The sequence below is a fragment of the Tachysurus vachellii genome, chromosome 22 (assembly GCF_030014155.1).
Source record: "Tachysurus vachellii isolate PV-2020 chromosome 22, HZAU_Pvac_v1, whole genome shotgun sequence".
Classification (NCBI taxonomy): domain Eukaryota; kingdom Metazoa; phylum Chordata; class Actinopteri; order Siluriformes; family Bagridae; genus Tachysurus; species Tachysurus vachellii.
In genome coordinates, this window is record NC_083481.1 from 18,085,864 (window position 1) to 18,103,330 (window position 17,467).

Genomic DNA, 17,467 nt, shown 5'->3' on the forward strand with positions numbered 1-17,467 from the left:
TCAGAACGTCTGTAAGCACTATTTAAATGTTCAGCCTGTGGTTAGAGACTTTTGACCAACCCAGAGTAGTCTTGTGATGATTATATAAAGAATATATTACATGCACTTCATGTTTGGTTTGGATTCTGATTCTTACAAAACAGCCATCAACATTCTTTATTTTTACAGTTTTAAGTACACATTAATTTATAGTTTACATTACAGGACCTTACCGTAAGATGTCACTGACATTACGGATGTTGATCATAGACCGACGTGTGTGGGTGGGATTTGTTATCAAGCTTGTATCTCGTGTGTAAGACCTTCAGTACTGTACGAGTCGCACCATGGAGAGAGCCACGATCCCATTAACTCTCTTGAGTGTCTTAGCTATCTGTGTCATTTCTGCCCCAACCAAGAAGGTAAGGTGCTAAAGGTACTTCTGTAGGTTTGAGAGTGTGTTTTTTAATGAAATAAAAAAAATAAAAAAAAAGAGCAGTCATTATAATTTGATATTGTAGTATAATGTTTATGCAATAATCAAATGATCTTTGATAAAAAGCTACTCAGTAGAAAGCTACTAACTATTTTAATCCAGTTGATGATAGTTTTTTTTACATTACAGTTATAACAGAGGTTAAACACATAGAAGAGATTTAATGAAGTAGTTATACAACGATGTGTGTATAAAATTATGACCTTTTCCATTTGGAGGATTAATCCATTAAGTTTGCACAGAATTGATATGTCTTTGTTTACCATAAAAATATAGTTTAAAAGTATATTAAATTTACTATACTATATTAAACAAAACATTTCTTATTTCTTTAATATCATGTATCATTAAGTTTATATCAAAAATGTGGAAAACATCTGTAATGTAATTTAGTGGTTAAGTAACACTGGGGTTAAAGTCCACATTTACTGATGATTTAGATAATGCAGGATAATTTACAGTACAAGACAATAAGAAGAAGGAGCTGTTGATGTAAACAGATGGTGGAATGAAATTAATTGGAAGATGATTAAACGTTACTAAATTGATCATTAGTATTAACATGAATATTTCACTGTCCCCTAAACGCAGTCACGGGATGTTGACATCTACAGTTTCCACATGAATTCTACGGTAAACAGCCGCTACGCCGTCACGACCATCACGAGCCGTGTGGCGAACCGCCTCAATGAGTCCAAAGAGGTTCATTTCGAGGTCAAGATACCAAAAAATGCTTTCATCACCAAATTCAGGATGTAAGTCAATGTGAACAAGCCGCAATGCACTTATTTCCTTCTTACATTACATTCAGAGAGAGAAAGAGAGAGAGAGAGGGACAGCTGGTGAAGAAACAACATAAATAAATACAAATCCTTGTCATATTACTTTGGCATGAGAGAAATTATCAACAAAAGCACAAATACAGAGAATCAGTGCAGCTCCACTCGAGTCCAGACCCTGGTATCAATTCCATTTGTTGAGTTGTTTAGTGTTTTTTTCATTACCACATGTAATTTTGTTTAGATTAACATCTTGTGTTCACCATCACATCATTAGGGCATGTTAGAGTTACCTAACACTAACCCTCTGATTAGTTTGCATATTTAATCCCTCCTTTATATGCCGAGACTTTTAAACCTATTAATACCAAGACGCTGCTGCACTTCTGACTTTGTTTATTTTTCCTAGTTCAGTGATTATTAATCTTAATGTTTGTCGTGTTCGCCGATCACCCGGTCACCTCTGACTGAGTTTCCTGTTTTCTGATACTGAACCACAGATTAGATTTGTCTGGATTGATTTATATTATGTGGATTATAACATTGTCTCCTCAGGACCATAGAAGAAAAGACATACGACGGAGTTGTGAAGAAGAAAGAAGAGGCAGAGCAGCAGTACAGTGCGGCAGTATCCCGAGGAGAAAGTGCCGGGATCGTCGGGTAGCAAAGATACACAAGTGCCAAAATTAGAAAGTGGTTTTAGTCCAGTTTTTATTCTTAATTTAATATATAGAATTCAACAAGAGAAATTCAACTGAAAAACAAATAGAAACATGATGATAACCTGGTTCTACCCATTATGTTTGCACACCCCTTAACTAATACTTTGTTAAACACATTTTGTATGTAAAGAACTCTTCTGGTTGAGATTTGATCAGAAGTCAGCAAATCTTTATCTGGCAATTTTACACCACAAAAATGCACCGAATCTCATGCATACAGTCATATCTCATGCATACAGAGAACACAATAGATAAGGAACAGTTCCTACACAATAGATCATGGTTTCATGTTGTCACATTACAAAAACCTGCAACATTAACATTGGTGTGGAGTCTTTTTATGTCCTCTGTAAATTAATACAGCTAGCTGAGATCAAAATGTGATTATTGTTATTGTGTGTTCTTACTGATTAGAGAAACTAATGTAATGCTTCATTACTGTTGCTAGGACATAGTAATTAATGCCTTAAATTGTTGTGGGCTTCAGCTCGGTAGGACGGACGCTGGAGGAATTTAAAACCTCGGTGACGGTGGCAGCTCTCAGTAAGGTGACCTTTGAACTCACCTACGAAGAGCTGCTAAAGCGACGGCTTGGCAAATACAAGTTACAAATCAACGCCCAACCAATGCAGCCTGTGGCAGATTTCAAGGTATTCAAATATACTGAGACAGATGGACAGACAGACAGATGGACAGACAGACAGACAGATGGACAGACAGACAGACAAACAGATGGACAGACAGACAGACAGACAGATGGACAGACAGATAGACAGACAGACAGATTGATGCTTTAAACATTAAAGCTGACCCTGAAAATCAACTGCTAGTCTAAGGACACTTCTTACTGTACAAACACTGACATTCAGATTGTGTCTCCAAATAGATTGATGTGTATATTAATGAGGATCCAGGTATTTCCTTCCTGGAGGTAAACGGAGGGCTGAAATCTCAGGAGCTGTTCAATGCTGTAATCAGTACTCTAGCCAGCTCTACCAAAGAGGTGAGAACTAAACTTTATGCTCAGACATGATGAACTCCAACATCAAATCAACATCAAAGTCTCTGTCAAAGAAAATCAGTGTACTGATTGATCAGTGTGTCTTGGTTACACACAGATTACATTAAAGCACCTACTCGTTTGTGTGTGTGTGTCTGTGTGTGTGTGTGTGTACAGGCATGGGTGAACTTTTACCCCACTCGCGAGCAGCAGACCAAGTGCTGTGGAGAAAATGGACTAAATGGAGACCTGATCATTGAGTACGACGTGAAGAGACCGAATCCAAATGGACAACTGAGGGTACTTTTGTTGGAAGTGTACAAATCATAATAGCATTAAAACAATTGAGAAATAAGATGTCGCTAACTTTAATACTGATTCCATCCTCTCAGGCATCGAGCGGATATTTCGTCCACTACTTCGCACCCACAGATATTCAGCAAATCCCAAAAAATGTGGTTTTTATTATTGACCGAAGTGGCTCTATGCACGGCAGAAAGATGGACCAGGTAAACATGAGCAGACGTGATACTCACTGTAGGTGAAGTTTCTCATTTAATGACCAAAAGTGCACTGAATTATACTCATTTGTCCAATAAACTTTATCGTTCTGTGACCGTCACCAAAGATTCATGTGTACTGTATATGCAGACAGCACACAGATGGAGTCTGAAATAATGCTGATGTTCTCCATTTTAGACTCGTGTGGCGATGTTGAAGATTTTGGGAGATCTTGGTCAGGATGATTACTTTGGCCTGATAACCTTTGACTCTACAATAAGGGACTGGAAAACTGAACTTCTCCAAGCCACAGACAGGAATGTTAAGCAAGCGAAGGACTTTGTGAAGACCATTAGAGATGGAAGAGGTACAGTCGGTTTTCATATCGAACCCAGTGTGGCCTAAGACTTAGTGAACACGACATACAACAACATTTAGGTTTCTATCTGAATTGTAGAAATACAACGGACAAGTTTTTGAAGTAAAATATTTAGTTCTGGGTTTCTATAAAAATGCACTGTGTTTTATGGAACTGTATATCAAATCAAATCAAATCAAATCAAATTTTATTTGTCACATATACATACAGGGTATGACATGCAGTGAAATGCTTTATGCAACTGTCCGGTATTAGAATAAAAAGTATAAAAAAAAGCAAAAAAAAAAAAATAAAACAAAATAATAATAAAAAGTATGAACTATATAAGAAAACTATATAAAAAACTATATAAAAATATGAAAATATAAAAGGAGAAATAATGTATATACATATGCATAAATATACATATACATAAATGTGTATGGTTTTTAAATATTGTCCTAAATAGTGTCCAGGTGCAGTATGGTGTGTAAATAGTGTATAAAGTGGCACTGTGCTGTGCAAGTCCAGAGTTAAAGTGTCCTTAGAATGTCCAGGTGAAGTAAGGTGTGTAAATAGTGTATAGAGTGTATAAAGTGTCACTGTGCTGTGCAAGTCCAGAGTTAAAGTGACAGTGACAGTCCAGAATTAAAGTGTCAGTGCAAAAAAGGGCCCCTCAAGGGCCCCTCCTTGAACCGCTACCTTATTGTGGTGGAGGGATTTGCGTGCCTGAATGATCCTAGCTATGTTGTCTGGGGCTTTCTGCCCCTGGTAGGGTCTCCCAAAGCAAACAGGTCCTGTGTGACGGGCCAGACAAAGAGCAGTTCAAATCACCCCTTATGAAGAACTCAAAATCAAGGTCCGTGATGTCGCCCGGTATGGGGCAACCGGGGTCCCACCCTGGAGCCAGGCCCAGGGTTGGGGCACCATGTGAGCGGTCTTACCCCACCACCTGCAGGAGGAACCATAAGGGGCCGGTGCATTGTGGATTGGGTGGCAGTCAAAGGCGACCCAATCCCCAGACACGGAATCTGGCTCTAGGGACATGGAATGTCGCTGGGGGGGAAGGAGCCTGAGCTGGTGCGGGAGGCTGAGAGATACCAACTAGAGATAGTTGGGCTCGCCTCCATGCACAGCTTGGGCTCTGGAACCCAGAGTGCCTGAGAGAGGCTGGACTTCTCTACTACTCTGGAGTTGCCCACGGTGAGAGGCAGCGGGCTGGTGTGGGCTTGCTCATAGCCCCCCAGCTCAGCCGCCATGTGTTGGAGTTCACCCTGGGGAATGAGAGGCTCGATTCCCTGCGCCTTTGGGTCGGGGATAGGTCTCTCACTGTTATTTGCGCTTATGGGCCAAATGGCAGTGTAGAGTACCCAACCTTCTTGGCGTCTCTGGGAGGGTGCTGGAAAGTGCTCCGACCGGGGACTCCGTCGTTCTACTGGGGGACTTCAACGCTCACGTGGGCAGAAACAGTGACACCTGGAGGGGCGTGATAGGGAGGAACGGCCCCCTGACCTGAACCCGTGTGGTGTTCTGTTATTGGACTTCTGTGCTAGTCACAGTTTGTCCATAACAAACACCATGTTCAAGCATGAGGGTGTCCATCAGCACACGTGGCACCAGGACACCCTAGGTCAGAGGTCGATGATCGACTTTGTGGTTGTTTCATCTGACCTCCGGCCGTATGTCTTGGACACTCGGGTAAAGAGAGGGGCGGAGCTGTCAACTGATCACCACCTGATGGTGAGTTGGATCCGATGGAGGGGGAGGAAGTTGGACAGACTTGGCAGACCCAAACGTACTGTGAGGGTCTGCTGGGAACGTTTGGCAGAGTCTCCGGTCATAGACATCTTCAATTCCCACCTCCGGCAGAGCTTCAACCAGATCCCGAGGGAGGTTGGAGACATTGAGTCCGAGTGGACCATGTTCTCCACCTCCATTGTCGACGCGGCTGCTCTGAGCTGTGGCCGTAAGGTCTCTGGTGCCTGTTGTGGCGGCAATCCCCGAACCTGGTGGTGGACCCTGGAAGTAAGGGATGCCGTCAAGCTGAAGAAGGAGTCCTATCAAGCCTGGTTGGCTCAGGGGACTCCGGAGGCAGCTGATATGTACTGGAGGGCCAAGCAAGCTTCAGCCCGGGTGGTTGCGGAGGCAAAAACACGGGTCTGGGAGGAGTTCAGTGAGGCCATGGAGAAGGACTATCGGTCGGCCTCGAAGAAATTCTGGCAAACCGTCTAGCGCCTCAGGAGGGGGAAGCAGTGCCCCGCACATACTGTTTACAGTGGGAGTGGGAATCTGCTGACTTCGACTGGGGACATCATCGGACGGTAGAAGGAGTACTTCGAGGATCTCAACCCCACCAACATGTCTTCCACTGAGGAAGCAGAGGCCAAGGGCTCAGTTGTGGACTCATCGATTCCCCAAGCTGAGGTCACTGAGGTACTAGAGAAGCTCCTCAGTGGCAAGGCACCGGGGGTGGATGAGATCCGCCCTGAGTACCTCAAGTCTCTGGATGTTTTGGGGTTGTCTTGGTTGACACACCTCTGCAGAATTGGGGACAGTGCCTCTGGACCGGCAGACTGGGGTGGTGGTCCCTCTGTTTAAGAAGGGGGGCCGGAGGGTGTGTTCCAACTATAGGGGATCACACTCCTCAGCCTCCCCGGAAAAGTGTATGCCAGGGTACTGGAGAGGAGAATTCAGCCGATAGTCGAACCTCGGATTCAGGAGGAACAATGCGGGTTGCGTTCCGGCCGTGGAACACTGGACCATCTCTATACCCTAGCCAGGTTGCTGGAGGTTTCATGGGAGTTTGCCCAACCAGTCCACATGTGCTTTGTGGATCTGGAGATGGCATTCGACTGTGTCCCTTGTGGCAAACTGTGGGGGGTGCTCTGGGAGTATGGGGTCTGGGGCCCTCTGCTAAGGGCTGTCCGGTCCCTATGTGACCGGAGCAGGAGTTTGTTTCGCCGGAAAAGGGTGGCTTGCCCCCTTCAGGTTGGTGGAAAGTTCCTGCCACAAGTGGAGGAGTTCAAGTATCTTGGGGTCTTGTTCACGAGTGAGGGAAGGTTGGAGCGGGAGATCGACAGGTGGATTGGTGTATCTTCTGCAGTGATGCAGTCGATATACCGGTCTGTTGTGGTGAAGAAAGGGAGCGACGCAAGGCGAAGCTCTCTATTTACCAGTCGATCTACGTACTCAAAATCAAGGTCCGTGATGTCGCCCGGTATGGGGCAACCGGGGTCCCACCCTGGAGCCAGGCCCTGGGAGACCTAGGTCCCACCCTGGAGCCTGGCATCCCTGGGAGACCTAGGACATGCTGGAGGGACTATGTCTCTCGGCTGGCCTGGGAACACCTCGGTATTCCCCAGGAAGAGCTGGAGGAAGTGTCTGGGGAGAGGGAAGTCTGTGCATCCCTGCTTAGACTGCTGCACCCGCGACCTGGCCCCGGATGAGCGGTAGAAGATGGATGGATGGATGGATGCAAAAAAGGGGGTGGTGCATAGAACAGTGGGTATGGAGAGAGAGGTCCAGTGCTAGATCCTGGGTGTCTCCTGGTTTAAGATCTGAATGGCCTGCAGGAAGAAGCTTCTCCTCATCCTCTCTGTGTTTTCTTTCAGGGAGCGGAAGTGTTTCCCTGAACGCAACACAGAAAAGAGTCCATTGTCGGGATGGCTGAGCTCTTTTACAATCTTCCTGGCTCTGGTCCTGCACTGCATGCTGTAGATTTCCTGCAGGTCAGGGAGCTCAGTGTGGATGGTACGTTCAGCTGACTGCACCACCCTCTGGAGGGCTCGCCTGTCCTGCATGGTGCTGTTCTCGAACCAGGAAGTGATGCTCTCAATGGTGCAGGTGTAGAAGGTCTTTAGCACCTGAGAGGTTTGTCTAAAGTCCCTTAAGCGTCTCAGATGGTACAGTCACTGCTGGGCCTACCTCACCAGGGTGTTGATGTGACAGGACCAAGACAGATTGTTTGTAAACAGGCATGAGGAAGATGGCGGCATGGTCAGATTTCCCAAATGGTGGACGTGATTGTGCCTTGTAGCTGTTTTTGAACAGTGTGTAGCAGTGGTCCCGTGTCCTTTCGCCCCTGGTGGGGCAGGTGATGTGCAGCCCAAAGTTTGGTAGTGCGCGTTTGAGGTTGGCACTATTAAAATCTCCCACCACAATGAGCTCAGCTTCCCGATGCTGTGTTTGGTGTAGCGTTAGTGTCTCATGTAAGTCCCATACTGCAGTGTCCGTGTCCGCTTGAGGTGGAATATAAACGGCACTGACTATGACCAAGCTAAATTCCCGAGGTAAATAGAAGGGCCGACATTTGATGGTCAGTAGCTCCAGATTTGTTTGCAGGAGAGTGTAAGAGGAACGATGCTTGTGCTGTTGCACCAGTGGTTGTTCACCATCAGACACACTCCACCTCCCCTTGACTTGCCCGACTCCAGTGTTCTGTCCATGCGATAAACCTAGAAAAACTCGGCCGGCTGGATGGCGTGGTCCGGTACCGCTGGGTTCAGCCATGTCTCGGTGAAGCAGAGAAGGTTGCAGTCCCGAATGTCCCTTTGGAACTTGACCCTTGCCCTGAGGTCGTCGAGCTTATTTTCCAGAGACTGGACATTGGCTAACAGGATACTAGGTAAGGGAGTGCGGTGTGCGCGTCCCCTTAGCCTGGTCCTTATGCCGGCTCGTTTCACTCGCGGACGCCGGTGTGGGTCGCGCCCTTTGTTCCCCCTCAGGATCTCACTCGGCCAGCATGGGTCCGAGTTTAAAAACGTGAGTTTGTTGTACACCAATAGATATAAAAGTGTCTCTCTCATATCTAATGATGTCCATCTTCTATAAATAAACTGTATCTATATTAACAAATATATAAAATAAACAAAAAAAGTCAAAGTGTAACCGGAGCACACGCGACGGCAGCCGACCTCACCAGCGCCATCTTTGGATATCTCCTGTATGTTATATGCTGTATGTGTGTATATTCTGTATGTTATTTTTAAAAACTTATAAACGACTCATTACTGAACTTCCCCTCAGCCACGGACATCAACGCCGCAGTGCTGAAGGGGGTGGAAATGATCAGGAACCCCAGAGAGGGTTCTGCCTCCATCCTCATTCTGCTCACTGATGGAGACCCCACATCAGGTATTGAATCTTTAGATTGTGTTGGTCTCTTATTAAATCTGGCATCCTTCAAGTTCCTAAAAGCAAAGCCATTGAAGACTGTGAGAGATATAAGACGATGCGATGTATCTAAAGATTGAGCATCATTTAAAAGCATATATTTGCTCCATTAGAAGCTTAAATAGTAATGTTTGTGTCCCACAGGTGAAACAAACACAGAAAGAATTCAGGCCAATGTCAAAAATGCCATTGATGGTAAATTTCCACTTTACTGTCTGGGGTTTGGATTTGACGTGAACTTTGACTTCTTGGAGAAAATGGCGCTGGAAAATGACGGAGTCGCACGCAGGATCTATGAGGACTCGGATGCTGACCTCCAGCTGCAGGTGGGATACGGCATGTTACTGTAGTTATTTTCAGAAAGATCCCATTACACACCAGTCACTCAGCAAAGATTCAAATCTATTTCACACCTTCATGCTCAGGGTTTCTATGAGGAAGTGGCCACGCCACTCTTAACTGATGTCCAACTGAAATACCCCGGAGCTGCAAATCTCACCCAGACCAGCTTCAGGCAGTATTATAACGGCTCAGAGATCGTGGTGGCTGGACAAATCACAGACAACAGCCTGGAATCTTTACAAACCGAAGTCATCGCAATCTCAGTAAGATCATCACTGCTACCACGACTACAGATCTGCTCTTCAATTCCACTTCCCTCTCAATCTGTTTCTTATTTGTCATTTGGAAATCATAGTCCAACGCTGTAAGCCTTCCCCTACTTGTGTTCTGTTGAGCTGCACTGCAAATGAAAGTGTTTCCTATTTTTTCCTGTTATTTTCAGAAAAATACAAATGTCACGTACCAGGACTCCACATCGGCAAAAGACCTCATTGATGTTTTACCACCACCTGAAAACTTCATCCAGAGACTGTGGGCTCATCTTACAGTCAAACAGCTCCTGGAAAAAGAGTGAGTCAAGTCAAGAGTTAAGAAGCCTTTATTGTCATTACAAACATATATAGTTGTTGCAGTACACAGTGAGATGAGACAACGTTTCTCCAGGATCAGGTGCTACATAGAACAAAGACAGAGCTATAAGGACTTAGTAAGTAAGTAAGTAAGTCTTTATTCACATAAAGTGCAACTGTGCAACCTGGTGCAAACAGTGCAGGACAAGAAAAACAAGACAGTGCAGGACAAGACAAACAAGACAGTGCAGGACAAGACAAACAAGACAGTGCAGGACAAGACAAACAAGACAGTGCAGGACAAGACAGACAAGACCGTGCAGGACAAGTCAAACAAGACAGTGCAGGACAAGACAAACAAGACAGACAAGACAGTGCAGACAAAACATTACAAGACAATACACAAATGACAATAAACAGAAACAGCGCAGTGTAAATGCTGTATGTTCAACAATATTGTGTGCAGTAATACTTTAAACGCAGTAATATTATGCATGAACACAGTGTCATAGCAGCAGGTCCCTGAAATCATCTAAAGAGCAAACGACTGAAATGTAATTCAGTATGTGCAAAGATATCGAATCCGGAGTGGCCGCTGCTTGCTACCGCCACGCCGCCATCTATAAACTACACACCGAGTGTTCAGCCTGTCTACAGCTTTACATAAAGAAACAATATGTTGGATTTACCGTGTGCTTTTGTGTGTGTTAGAGTGGCCCTCACAGGACAGGAGAAAGAAGCAGCCAAGAAAAAAGCTCTGGATCTTTCTCTGAAATATGAATTTGTGACTCCGCTCACCTCCATGGTGGTCACTAAGCCACAGGAAGAGGAGACGCAAGTCGCCCACAAACCCAAGGAAGGTGCAGAGACACCCACAATTAATCAATTAATCAAAGAGTGATGCAATATTCGCCTCCATTAGAAACCTCAATTACATTTTAGCACTTCGGGTTTTATTCCCTTCAACACCCATTTTTATCCATAAAAAGCTGAATAACTCCTGTGTTCATGACTCCTGGGTTAAGGGCCTTGCTCAGGGGCCCAGCAGCAACAACTTTTTGGACCTGGGATTCAAACTCACAGGCTTCTAATTGGTAGTCCAGCACCTTAACCACTAGCTACCACATCCCACACCACCCAATACAATACTTTTGTGTTTCATATTAAATGCCCTGCTCCTTTCACTCATCTTTAAACAGCTTTGTAATGGATGCAGCACTGTTTCAGGAGAAAGGACCTGAGGCATGCGCAGAAAGTCACAAGAAATTGTCCTAGACTACTCTGCATGTTCATTTCTAAATCATGATTGTTAGTATATTCATTTATAAACATGAGTAAAGGAGTACAGACTTTTAACTGGAATATAATCAATAAACAAAATTTGAAATGAGTTTGATGAGAAAAGAATGGATTATCGTTTCAAAATCAGATTATCGTTTATCAGGTCATCTCTGGTCACGGCACCACAAACAAAGTTTTACAAAATACTCACAAGAGAAAAATGACAGAGAGAAGCCAGGAAAAGTGAGCACTTGTGAAGGGAACATATTTATACTGTTTCTAGGACAATGTGGTGTTGTTAGTCTGGGTCCTTGTAAAGAAAAATAAAAATAAAAATTAACATTATTCATTATTTAGCCTTTTTTTAAACAATTTAATGATTTTCCATGGCTCGTTTTTATGGGACATCACCCAATTCCGGGGGGTCCACAAGGATTCCCAGACCTACACTCAGGACAACAAGGACAAGCAGGACAAACAGGAGATCTACTTTCAAGCCAGTTCTATGGTATGTATAAATATGCCAAGTGAACACAGTGTTTTTACTCATTTATAATTCAATATAACATGTAGAAATGTGTTGAATTTTGATTTGATTTTTTTCCATGTTTGTCTCACTGAAGGCGATTTAGGTAAGTTAATGATGCTCTGTACATTACACAGTCAAGTGCCTTTAATTTAGCCTCATCATGGTACAAAACCCTAAATTAAAACCCTAAATTTAAACACACCCTTCAAAATTTGGAAGATATTAAAATGACATCAAGTGTAAACAATAAATGACAAACAATGAACTTTTACCTCATCGCATTCATCACACTGTTTAATTTAGGTGTGATTGTTTGTGCAATTGTTTGTGACAAAGACAGATACTGTATAAAAAACACTCAGTGAAAAACTCGTTTTAAACAATTTGAAGTTAACAATGAACAATTTAACAAGCGCTCCAGATGTTATTGAGTACATAGTGCAAACTTTAGAAATGATTTCACTGATCATGCTGGATTTCTTTTAATGCTCACGTTATCCTCGATTTAATTTATTCCACTGAAACATGTAACTATCTTTTGATTATGGTTTTCTAAATGTTGCCTTTTGTCTACGGTGTGTGTGTGTTGAAGATTATGACAGCCCGCAATTAGGTATGAATATTAATTATTTTTAATATTATTCTTTTTAATATTAATAATTGTAACTATCTTTTGATTATGCTTTTCTAAATGTTGTCTTTTGTCTATTGTGTGTGTGTGTGTGTGTGTGTGTGTGTTGAAGTTTATAACAGCCCAGTATTAGGTATGAATATTAATTATTTTGTCTACTGTGTGTGTGTGTGTGTGTGTCTGTGTGTGTGTGTGTGTTGAAGTCTATAACAGCCCGCAATTAGGTATGAATATTAATTATTTTTAATATTATTCTTTTTAATATTAATAATTGTAACTATCTTTTGATTATGCTTTTCTAAATGTTGTCTTTTGTCTATTGTGTGTGTGTGTGTGTGTGTGTGTGTTGAAGTTTATAACAGCCCAGTATTAGGTATGAATATTAATTATTTTGTCTACTGTGTGTGTGTGTGTGTGTGTGTCTGTGTGTGTGTGTGTGTGTGTTGAAGTCTATAACAGCCCAGTATTAGGTATGAATATTAATTATTTTTAATCTATTTTTAAATATTAATAATTGTAACTATCTTTTGATTATGCTCTTCTAAATGTTGTCTTTTGTCTACTGTGTGTGTGTGTGTGTGTGTGTGTGTGTGTGTGTTAAAGACTATGACAGCCCAGTATTATGTATGAATATTAATACATATGATCTACATGCTATATGATGATGTGCACTAGTTTACACAGTACATGTGATTATTGGCTCTGCAGTAAAAAAATTAAACAGTTAAACAGAAAATTAATCCATATTTATAACAGAGAATTTTATGGAAAAGACTCATTCAATTTGACAAATTTTCTTTTCTTAATGAATTCTTATTTTTAGCAGTGGATAGGAGCCCTTTGTTACCAGAATATCCCATGGCAACATTCACGAGCCAAACTAAACCTCCGCCCACTACTACCCCTGCAGGTCCGATCAGAGATTTCAGATAATCTGCATTTAGTGCATCTTAATCACAGCCCATCAGTGTGCAGCATGTCATCATCCTTCATCCATTCTCTCTTGCAGTGAGTGTTGTGAGGTTCTTACTTTCTGCTCAGCCTAAACAGATCTGCTACGACACGCCTGTAGGACACAAACTCAGACTCTTTCTTGACGGCTCATCAGGTGGGAAATATAACGGTTTCAAAAAGTTTATTTGTCGTAGTATTACAGGGGAAAATGTGCAATGAAATGCTGCAGGACTTCGAAACCTAAGTATGAATAAATAAGAACGATTCATAAGAAGGTTCATGAATATATTTATCTAATATATAGAGACATAAAACCAACTAAAACAGTGCAAAAATGAAGACAAAAAATACAGTTAAAAATAATAACATGAAAAGTATAATAAAATACTCTACAAAGGGAATTAAGTAATGTAAGTGAGGGGACACCTTACATTTAAAGGAAGGAGCATTGTACAAAGTTACGCAGATATTTGGGAATAGGCAGAAGACAGACAGTGTAAATTGACTGGATGGAGCATATATAGGTCTCAAGAGCATTGAGTTTTACAGCACAACATTGTAAATAGCTATGAAAAAAAAACATGAGCCTTTTCTGAGAAGTGATTGCTCGATTTAGCATCTAGAGGCATCTAGAGATCTAGAGCTCCAGTTAGACTCTGCGATACTTAAGAAGAGATGTGAACTCACACCCCCAGTGTCACCCATATGAGGATGAGGTTCCCCTTTGAGTCTGGTTCCTCTCAAGGTTCCTTCCTTTACCGTCTAAGGGAATTTTTGCTCCCCACAGTAACCTGAGTCACCTTAGACTTGCTCATTGGGGGTAAACACATACACATTTAAATATATCTAATATTAATCTTGAATTTTGTATTCTATTAATCTTTATATTAACCTTTTGTTCTATGTTTATGTTCTGTAAAGCTGCTCTGACACAATGTCAAGTGATAAACGCTTTGTTTCAAATATACTACGATCCTGGTTTCCTTAACACTAAAAGACAGTATCAATGTGATCTCAAAGTCCCTTTAGGGGATAATGTATAACATTTTCTCTCTCTCTCTCTCTCTCTCTCTCTCTCTCTCTCTCTCTCTCTCTCTCTCTCTCTCTCTCCCCCCCAGATATCTCTATAAATGGGCAACTCTCAGAAAAAGGCTTTACGCTAGTTGCTATTCATTATAAAACAGCAAAGCTTCTTGTGAGTCCTAATGAAAGTGTCTACTCTGAAGGAGAGAACAGTGTGAAGTTTGTGTGGGGGCAGCCAGAGCCCAGCAGTCATGAGTCACAGAAGTAAGAACTAATCTTAACTGTACTGGTTTAAAAGATGTTATGTTAAATATGAAACAACACACAGAAATAATGAAATATCCCGATGTGCAGGATCAAATTCTTGACCATGGAGGTTTTCACAATAACACCATCTGCTGCAAGAGCATGTCTGATAATCAGCAAGGGGGCTGATAGAGTTGGACAAGATTGTGGGAATTAGGAGCCAAAATCAACAAATAATAGCAGAGCAAAAAAGCCTTCGGTGCATAAAATACTCTGCAATCGGATCCCCAATAGTAATAGGCAAAATTATTTTAGTACATTGGTGGTCATCACTAAGACGCTACATGCTGATAGAACAACCAAACTTGTGGTGCTGCACAGCAATAACTCACCAGGGGATGTGGAGGGAATCCGCTCCATGTCAACTTTCCACTGGAGTCCCACAAGGCTCAATTCTTGGTACTCTTCTGTTCTACTTCTATAGACAGTCTCCTGTGGGCTCATATTCTCACACAGGTATTCATACCTGTCTATCTCTGGCTGACACACAACTCATTCTCCGTCCCCCCACAGACACTCATGTTTTTGCTCAGCATGTCTGGCATAAATTTAAACACGGATAGCATAGTCTTACAATCTCACATTCAGTCACTGTCCACCACCTTACGTAACCATGGACAAGCCTCACCTTCTCCTCTCACACTGCTATCCTAAGACCCTCAAGATGATTCCTCCTTTAGAGTATCAGAAGTATTTGTCCATATCTATTAAGTTCCTTGTCAATTTTAGAGACTAGACTACTGCACCAAGCGCCATCTGACAACCAGCTGCACAATTTCGTTTAACCCATCTAAAGTTCTCCCACACCGACCCATTGCTATGCTCCGTCCACTGCGCTCCTCTAGATTACCTACAAAGCCAAAAAATGGACGGCACCCACTTACATCTAAACACCTATCACGCACTGCACTGGACCACGCTCTCTCTGAAGGTCTTCTGGTCCCACCATCTCTCAAGATACAAAGAAGGCATGCATCAAAGCTCTTCTCTCTTCTGGCACCCAAGCAATGGACTAAACCTTCTCCCCATGAAGTCTGAATATCTAACAGTCTTCCTTCTAATGATGTCTTAAGAATTAACAATAACCGAAGTACTTAAATGTCAGCATTAAAATGTCTTCATTGAAACCAAATCGCTGAGAGCTGGACATCATCAACTAATGGATCATTGTCTCTTTCCACAGCATGGCAGTATTTCAAAGGACCAACGAGTTAGACGTCACCATGGGAACTGTGCGCGTCGTTGTCCTCATTCATAAGAAGAGTGGAGATGTTTTTCTGTGGCCTGTTGTTCATAAACAAGGAAAAGATTCTAACTTTAGAGGCATTCTGGGTAAGACTGCACAAAAACAAAGTCAGACTTAAACTCAAAAATTTCACTTTTAAATTCTAGTTCTATGGATCTGTGTTTAAATCAATACAGGAACAGGGGGACAGGGGTAAAGATGTTCATAGCTCGGTTTAAGGGTTTCTTTCAAGAAAGCAGCACTGACAGTGACTCAGGATATTATGTTCATATTTATATTCTCATATTTGATATTCAAGGAAAAAACGATCTTCAGTATGAAGAGCTCCAAGGATCAAAGCTGAAAATCAATGACCAGGAAGTTGATGCAACGCTGTAAGAAAACGGAACAATTTTAATTGATCACTTGTTCCACTTTCATGTAAACTCTTAAAATGACATGTTTCTGTCTCATTATAGGAGCTCTGCCAAAGACTACAGATTTGCTGCTGCCCCTAGTGTGGAATGTTGGCTTGTACCATTCCAGTCTGCCCTCCAGGGGGAGCTCTCTGACTTCACTGTCTCACAGCTGTAGAAACTCCATCTGAAATCTGGGAATCTTATTTTCAGCTGAATGCTGGTTTACTGCTAAATACAGTGAATCTAGCCTAAAACAAATCATCTGTCAGAGTACAGAAAATAATTATTATTGTTAGATAAGATGAGAAATAAGATGCCCAAAATACTGACCCCAGTGTAGTTCATTCCAAAGACCTGTTTAATTTAGATGGAGGAAACTAAAAATAGATGAAATAGCCTTGTAGCTATTATACTTGTATTCTTAGTCAGACTTCAGCAAAACTCTCTGAAAAACAGACACAAACATTCTTTATTAAAAATAGCAAATGAATTACTGTGTATTCTGTTCTTTCACATGATTTTCTGTATCACAACATGACGTTTATTCAGACGACACGATTCATCAAATAATAGTGTAAACAAAACAAGAGGTCTGCAGGGAGCAGATGCACAACTAGTGGAGAAACTTTGGGGTTTGAGCTGTTGTGTATGTTTTGGAGAGATTACTGGGATGGACCTAGTGCTTGTCTTACCAAAGGCACAAATAAATAGTGGTGTGACGATAAAAGAAAAATCACCTGAATAACAACTGAATAACTGGTTTCTTCTGTTACTGGTAATTGGATCAGTTGTGTTCATCTCCTTTAAGAGATTGTTTGCTAATCCTTACTTACCTGCTACATCATCACAGTCTTTACAAGCTGTTTGGCAAATATACAACAAAACATGTTTATCTGCATAAAACAATTAAAAAGAACAGCCATGTTGCTTCTCCAAAGCAAAACCAGATCCTAATCTAAATAATCATCATGCATCGAGTAGGTAAACAGTCACTGTTCACTTCAAACAAAAACGTTCATCACACCTAAAAACTCTACTGGACACTGAGTCACATCATTAGAATCTGAAGACACATGTTAATGCAAGGTGAGTGTTTGTGTGTGTGTGTATGTTTGTGTGGGTGTGTTTGTGTGTGTGTGTTTGTTTGTGTGTTTCTGTGTGTGTGTGAAAGTGAAAGTGAC

At 42.0% G+C, this 17,467-nt stretch overlaps 2 protein-coding genes across 2 annotated transcripts; both read left to right on the forward strand.

Annotated features, from left to right (window-relative positions):
* The first annotated feature begins 265 nt into the window (after nt 1-265).
* On the forward strand, nt 266-10,834 carry LOC132837799 (inter-alpha-trypsin inhibitor heavy chain H3-like). Its single transcript, XM_060857673.1, has 13 exons — nt 266-401; nt 1,067-1,230; nt 1,810-1,914; nt 2,464-2,626; nt 2,863-2,979; nt 3,154-3,276; nt 3,369-3,485; nt 3,676-3,844; nt 8,861-8,968; nt 9,152-9,333; nt 9,433-9,612; nt 9,792-9,919; nt 10,630-10,834. Exons 1-13 carry the CDS (start codon nt 327-329, stop codon nt 10,817-10,819), a joined length of 1,821 nt encoding a protein of 606 aa, XP_060713656.1. The 5' UTR covers nt 266-326; the 3' UTR covers nt 10,820-10,834.
* A 1,734-nt stretch (nt 10,835-12,568) lies between these two features.
* LOC132837812 (uncharacterized) lies at nt 12,569-16,764 on the forward strand. The gene is made up of 8 exons (XM_060857696.1): nt 12,569-12,583; nt 12,712-12,732; nt 13,183-13,269; nt 13,369-13,467; nt 14,432-14,600; nt 15,826-15,974; nt 16,187-16,262; nt 16,347-16,764. The coding sequence occupies exons 3-8, from the start codon at nt 13,218-13,220 to the stop codon at nt 16,459-16,461; spliced, it is 660 nt and encodes a 219-aa protein (XP_060713679.1). The 5' UTR covers nt 12,569-12,583; nt 12,712-12,732; nt 13,183-13,217; the 3' UTR covers nt 16,462-16,764.
* The last annotated feature ends 703 nt before the right edge of the window (nt 16,765-17,467 follow it).

Bases quoted from the DNA above. Each gene is read 5' to 3' on its own strand.
- LOC132837799 (XM_060857673.1), top strand. From the start codon at position 327: ATGGAGAGAGCCACGATCCCATTAACTCTCTTGAGTGTCTTAGCTATC. The intron at 2,980-3,153 runs GTGAGAACTAAA...GTGTGTGTACAG, and splicing joins TAGCCAGCTCTACCAAAGAG to GCATGGGTGAACTTTTACCC. The intron at 3,277-3,368 runs GTACTTTTGTTG...CCATCCTCTCAG, and splicing joins ATCCAAATGGACAACTGAGG to GCATCGAGCGGATATTTCGT.
- LOC132837812 (XM_060857696.1), top strand. From the start codon at position 13,218: ATGGCAACATTCACGAGCCAAACTAAACCTCCGCCCACTACTACCCCT. The intron at 13,270-13,368 runs GTCCGATCAGAG...TCTCTCTTGCAG, and splicing joins GCCCACTACTACCCCTGCAG to TGAGTGTTGTGAGGTTCTTA. The intron at 13,468-14,431 runs GTGGGAAATATA...TCTCCCCCCCAG, and splicing joins CTTTCTTGACGGCTCATCAG to ATATCTCTATAAATGGGCAA.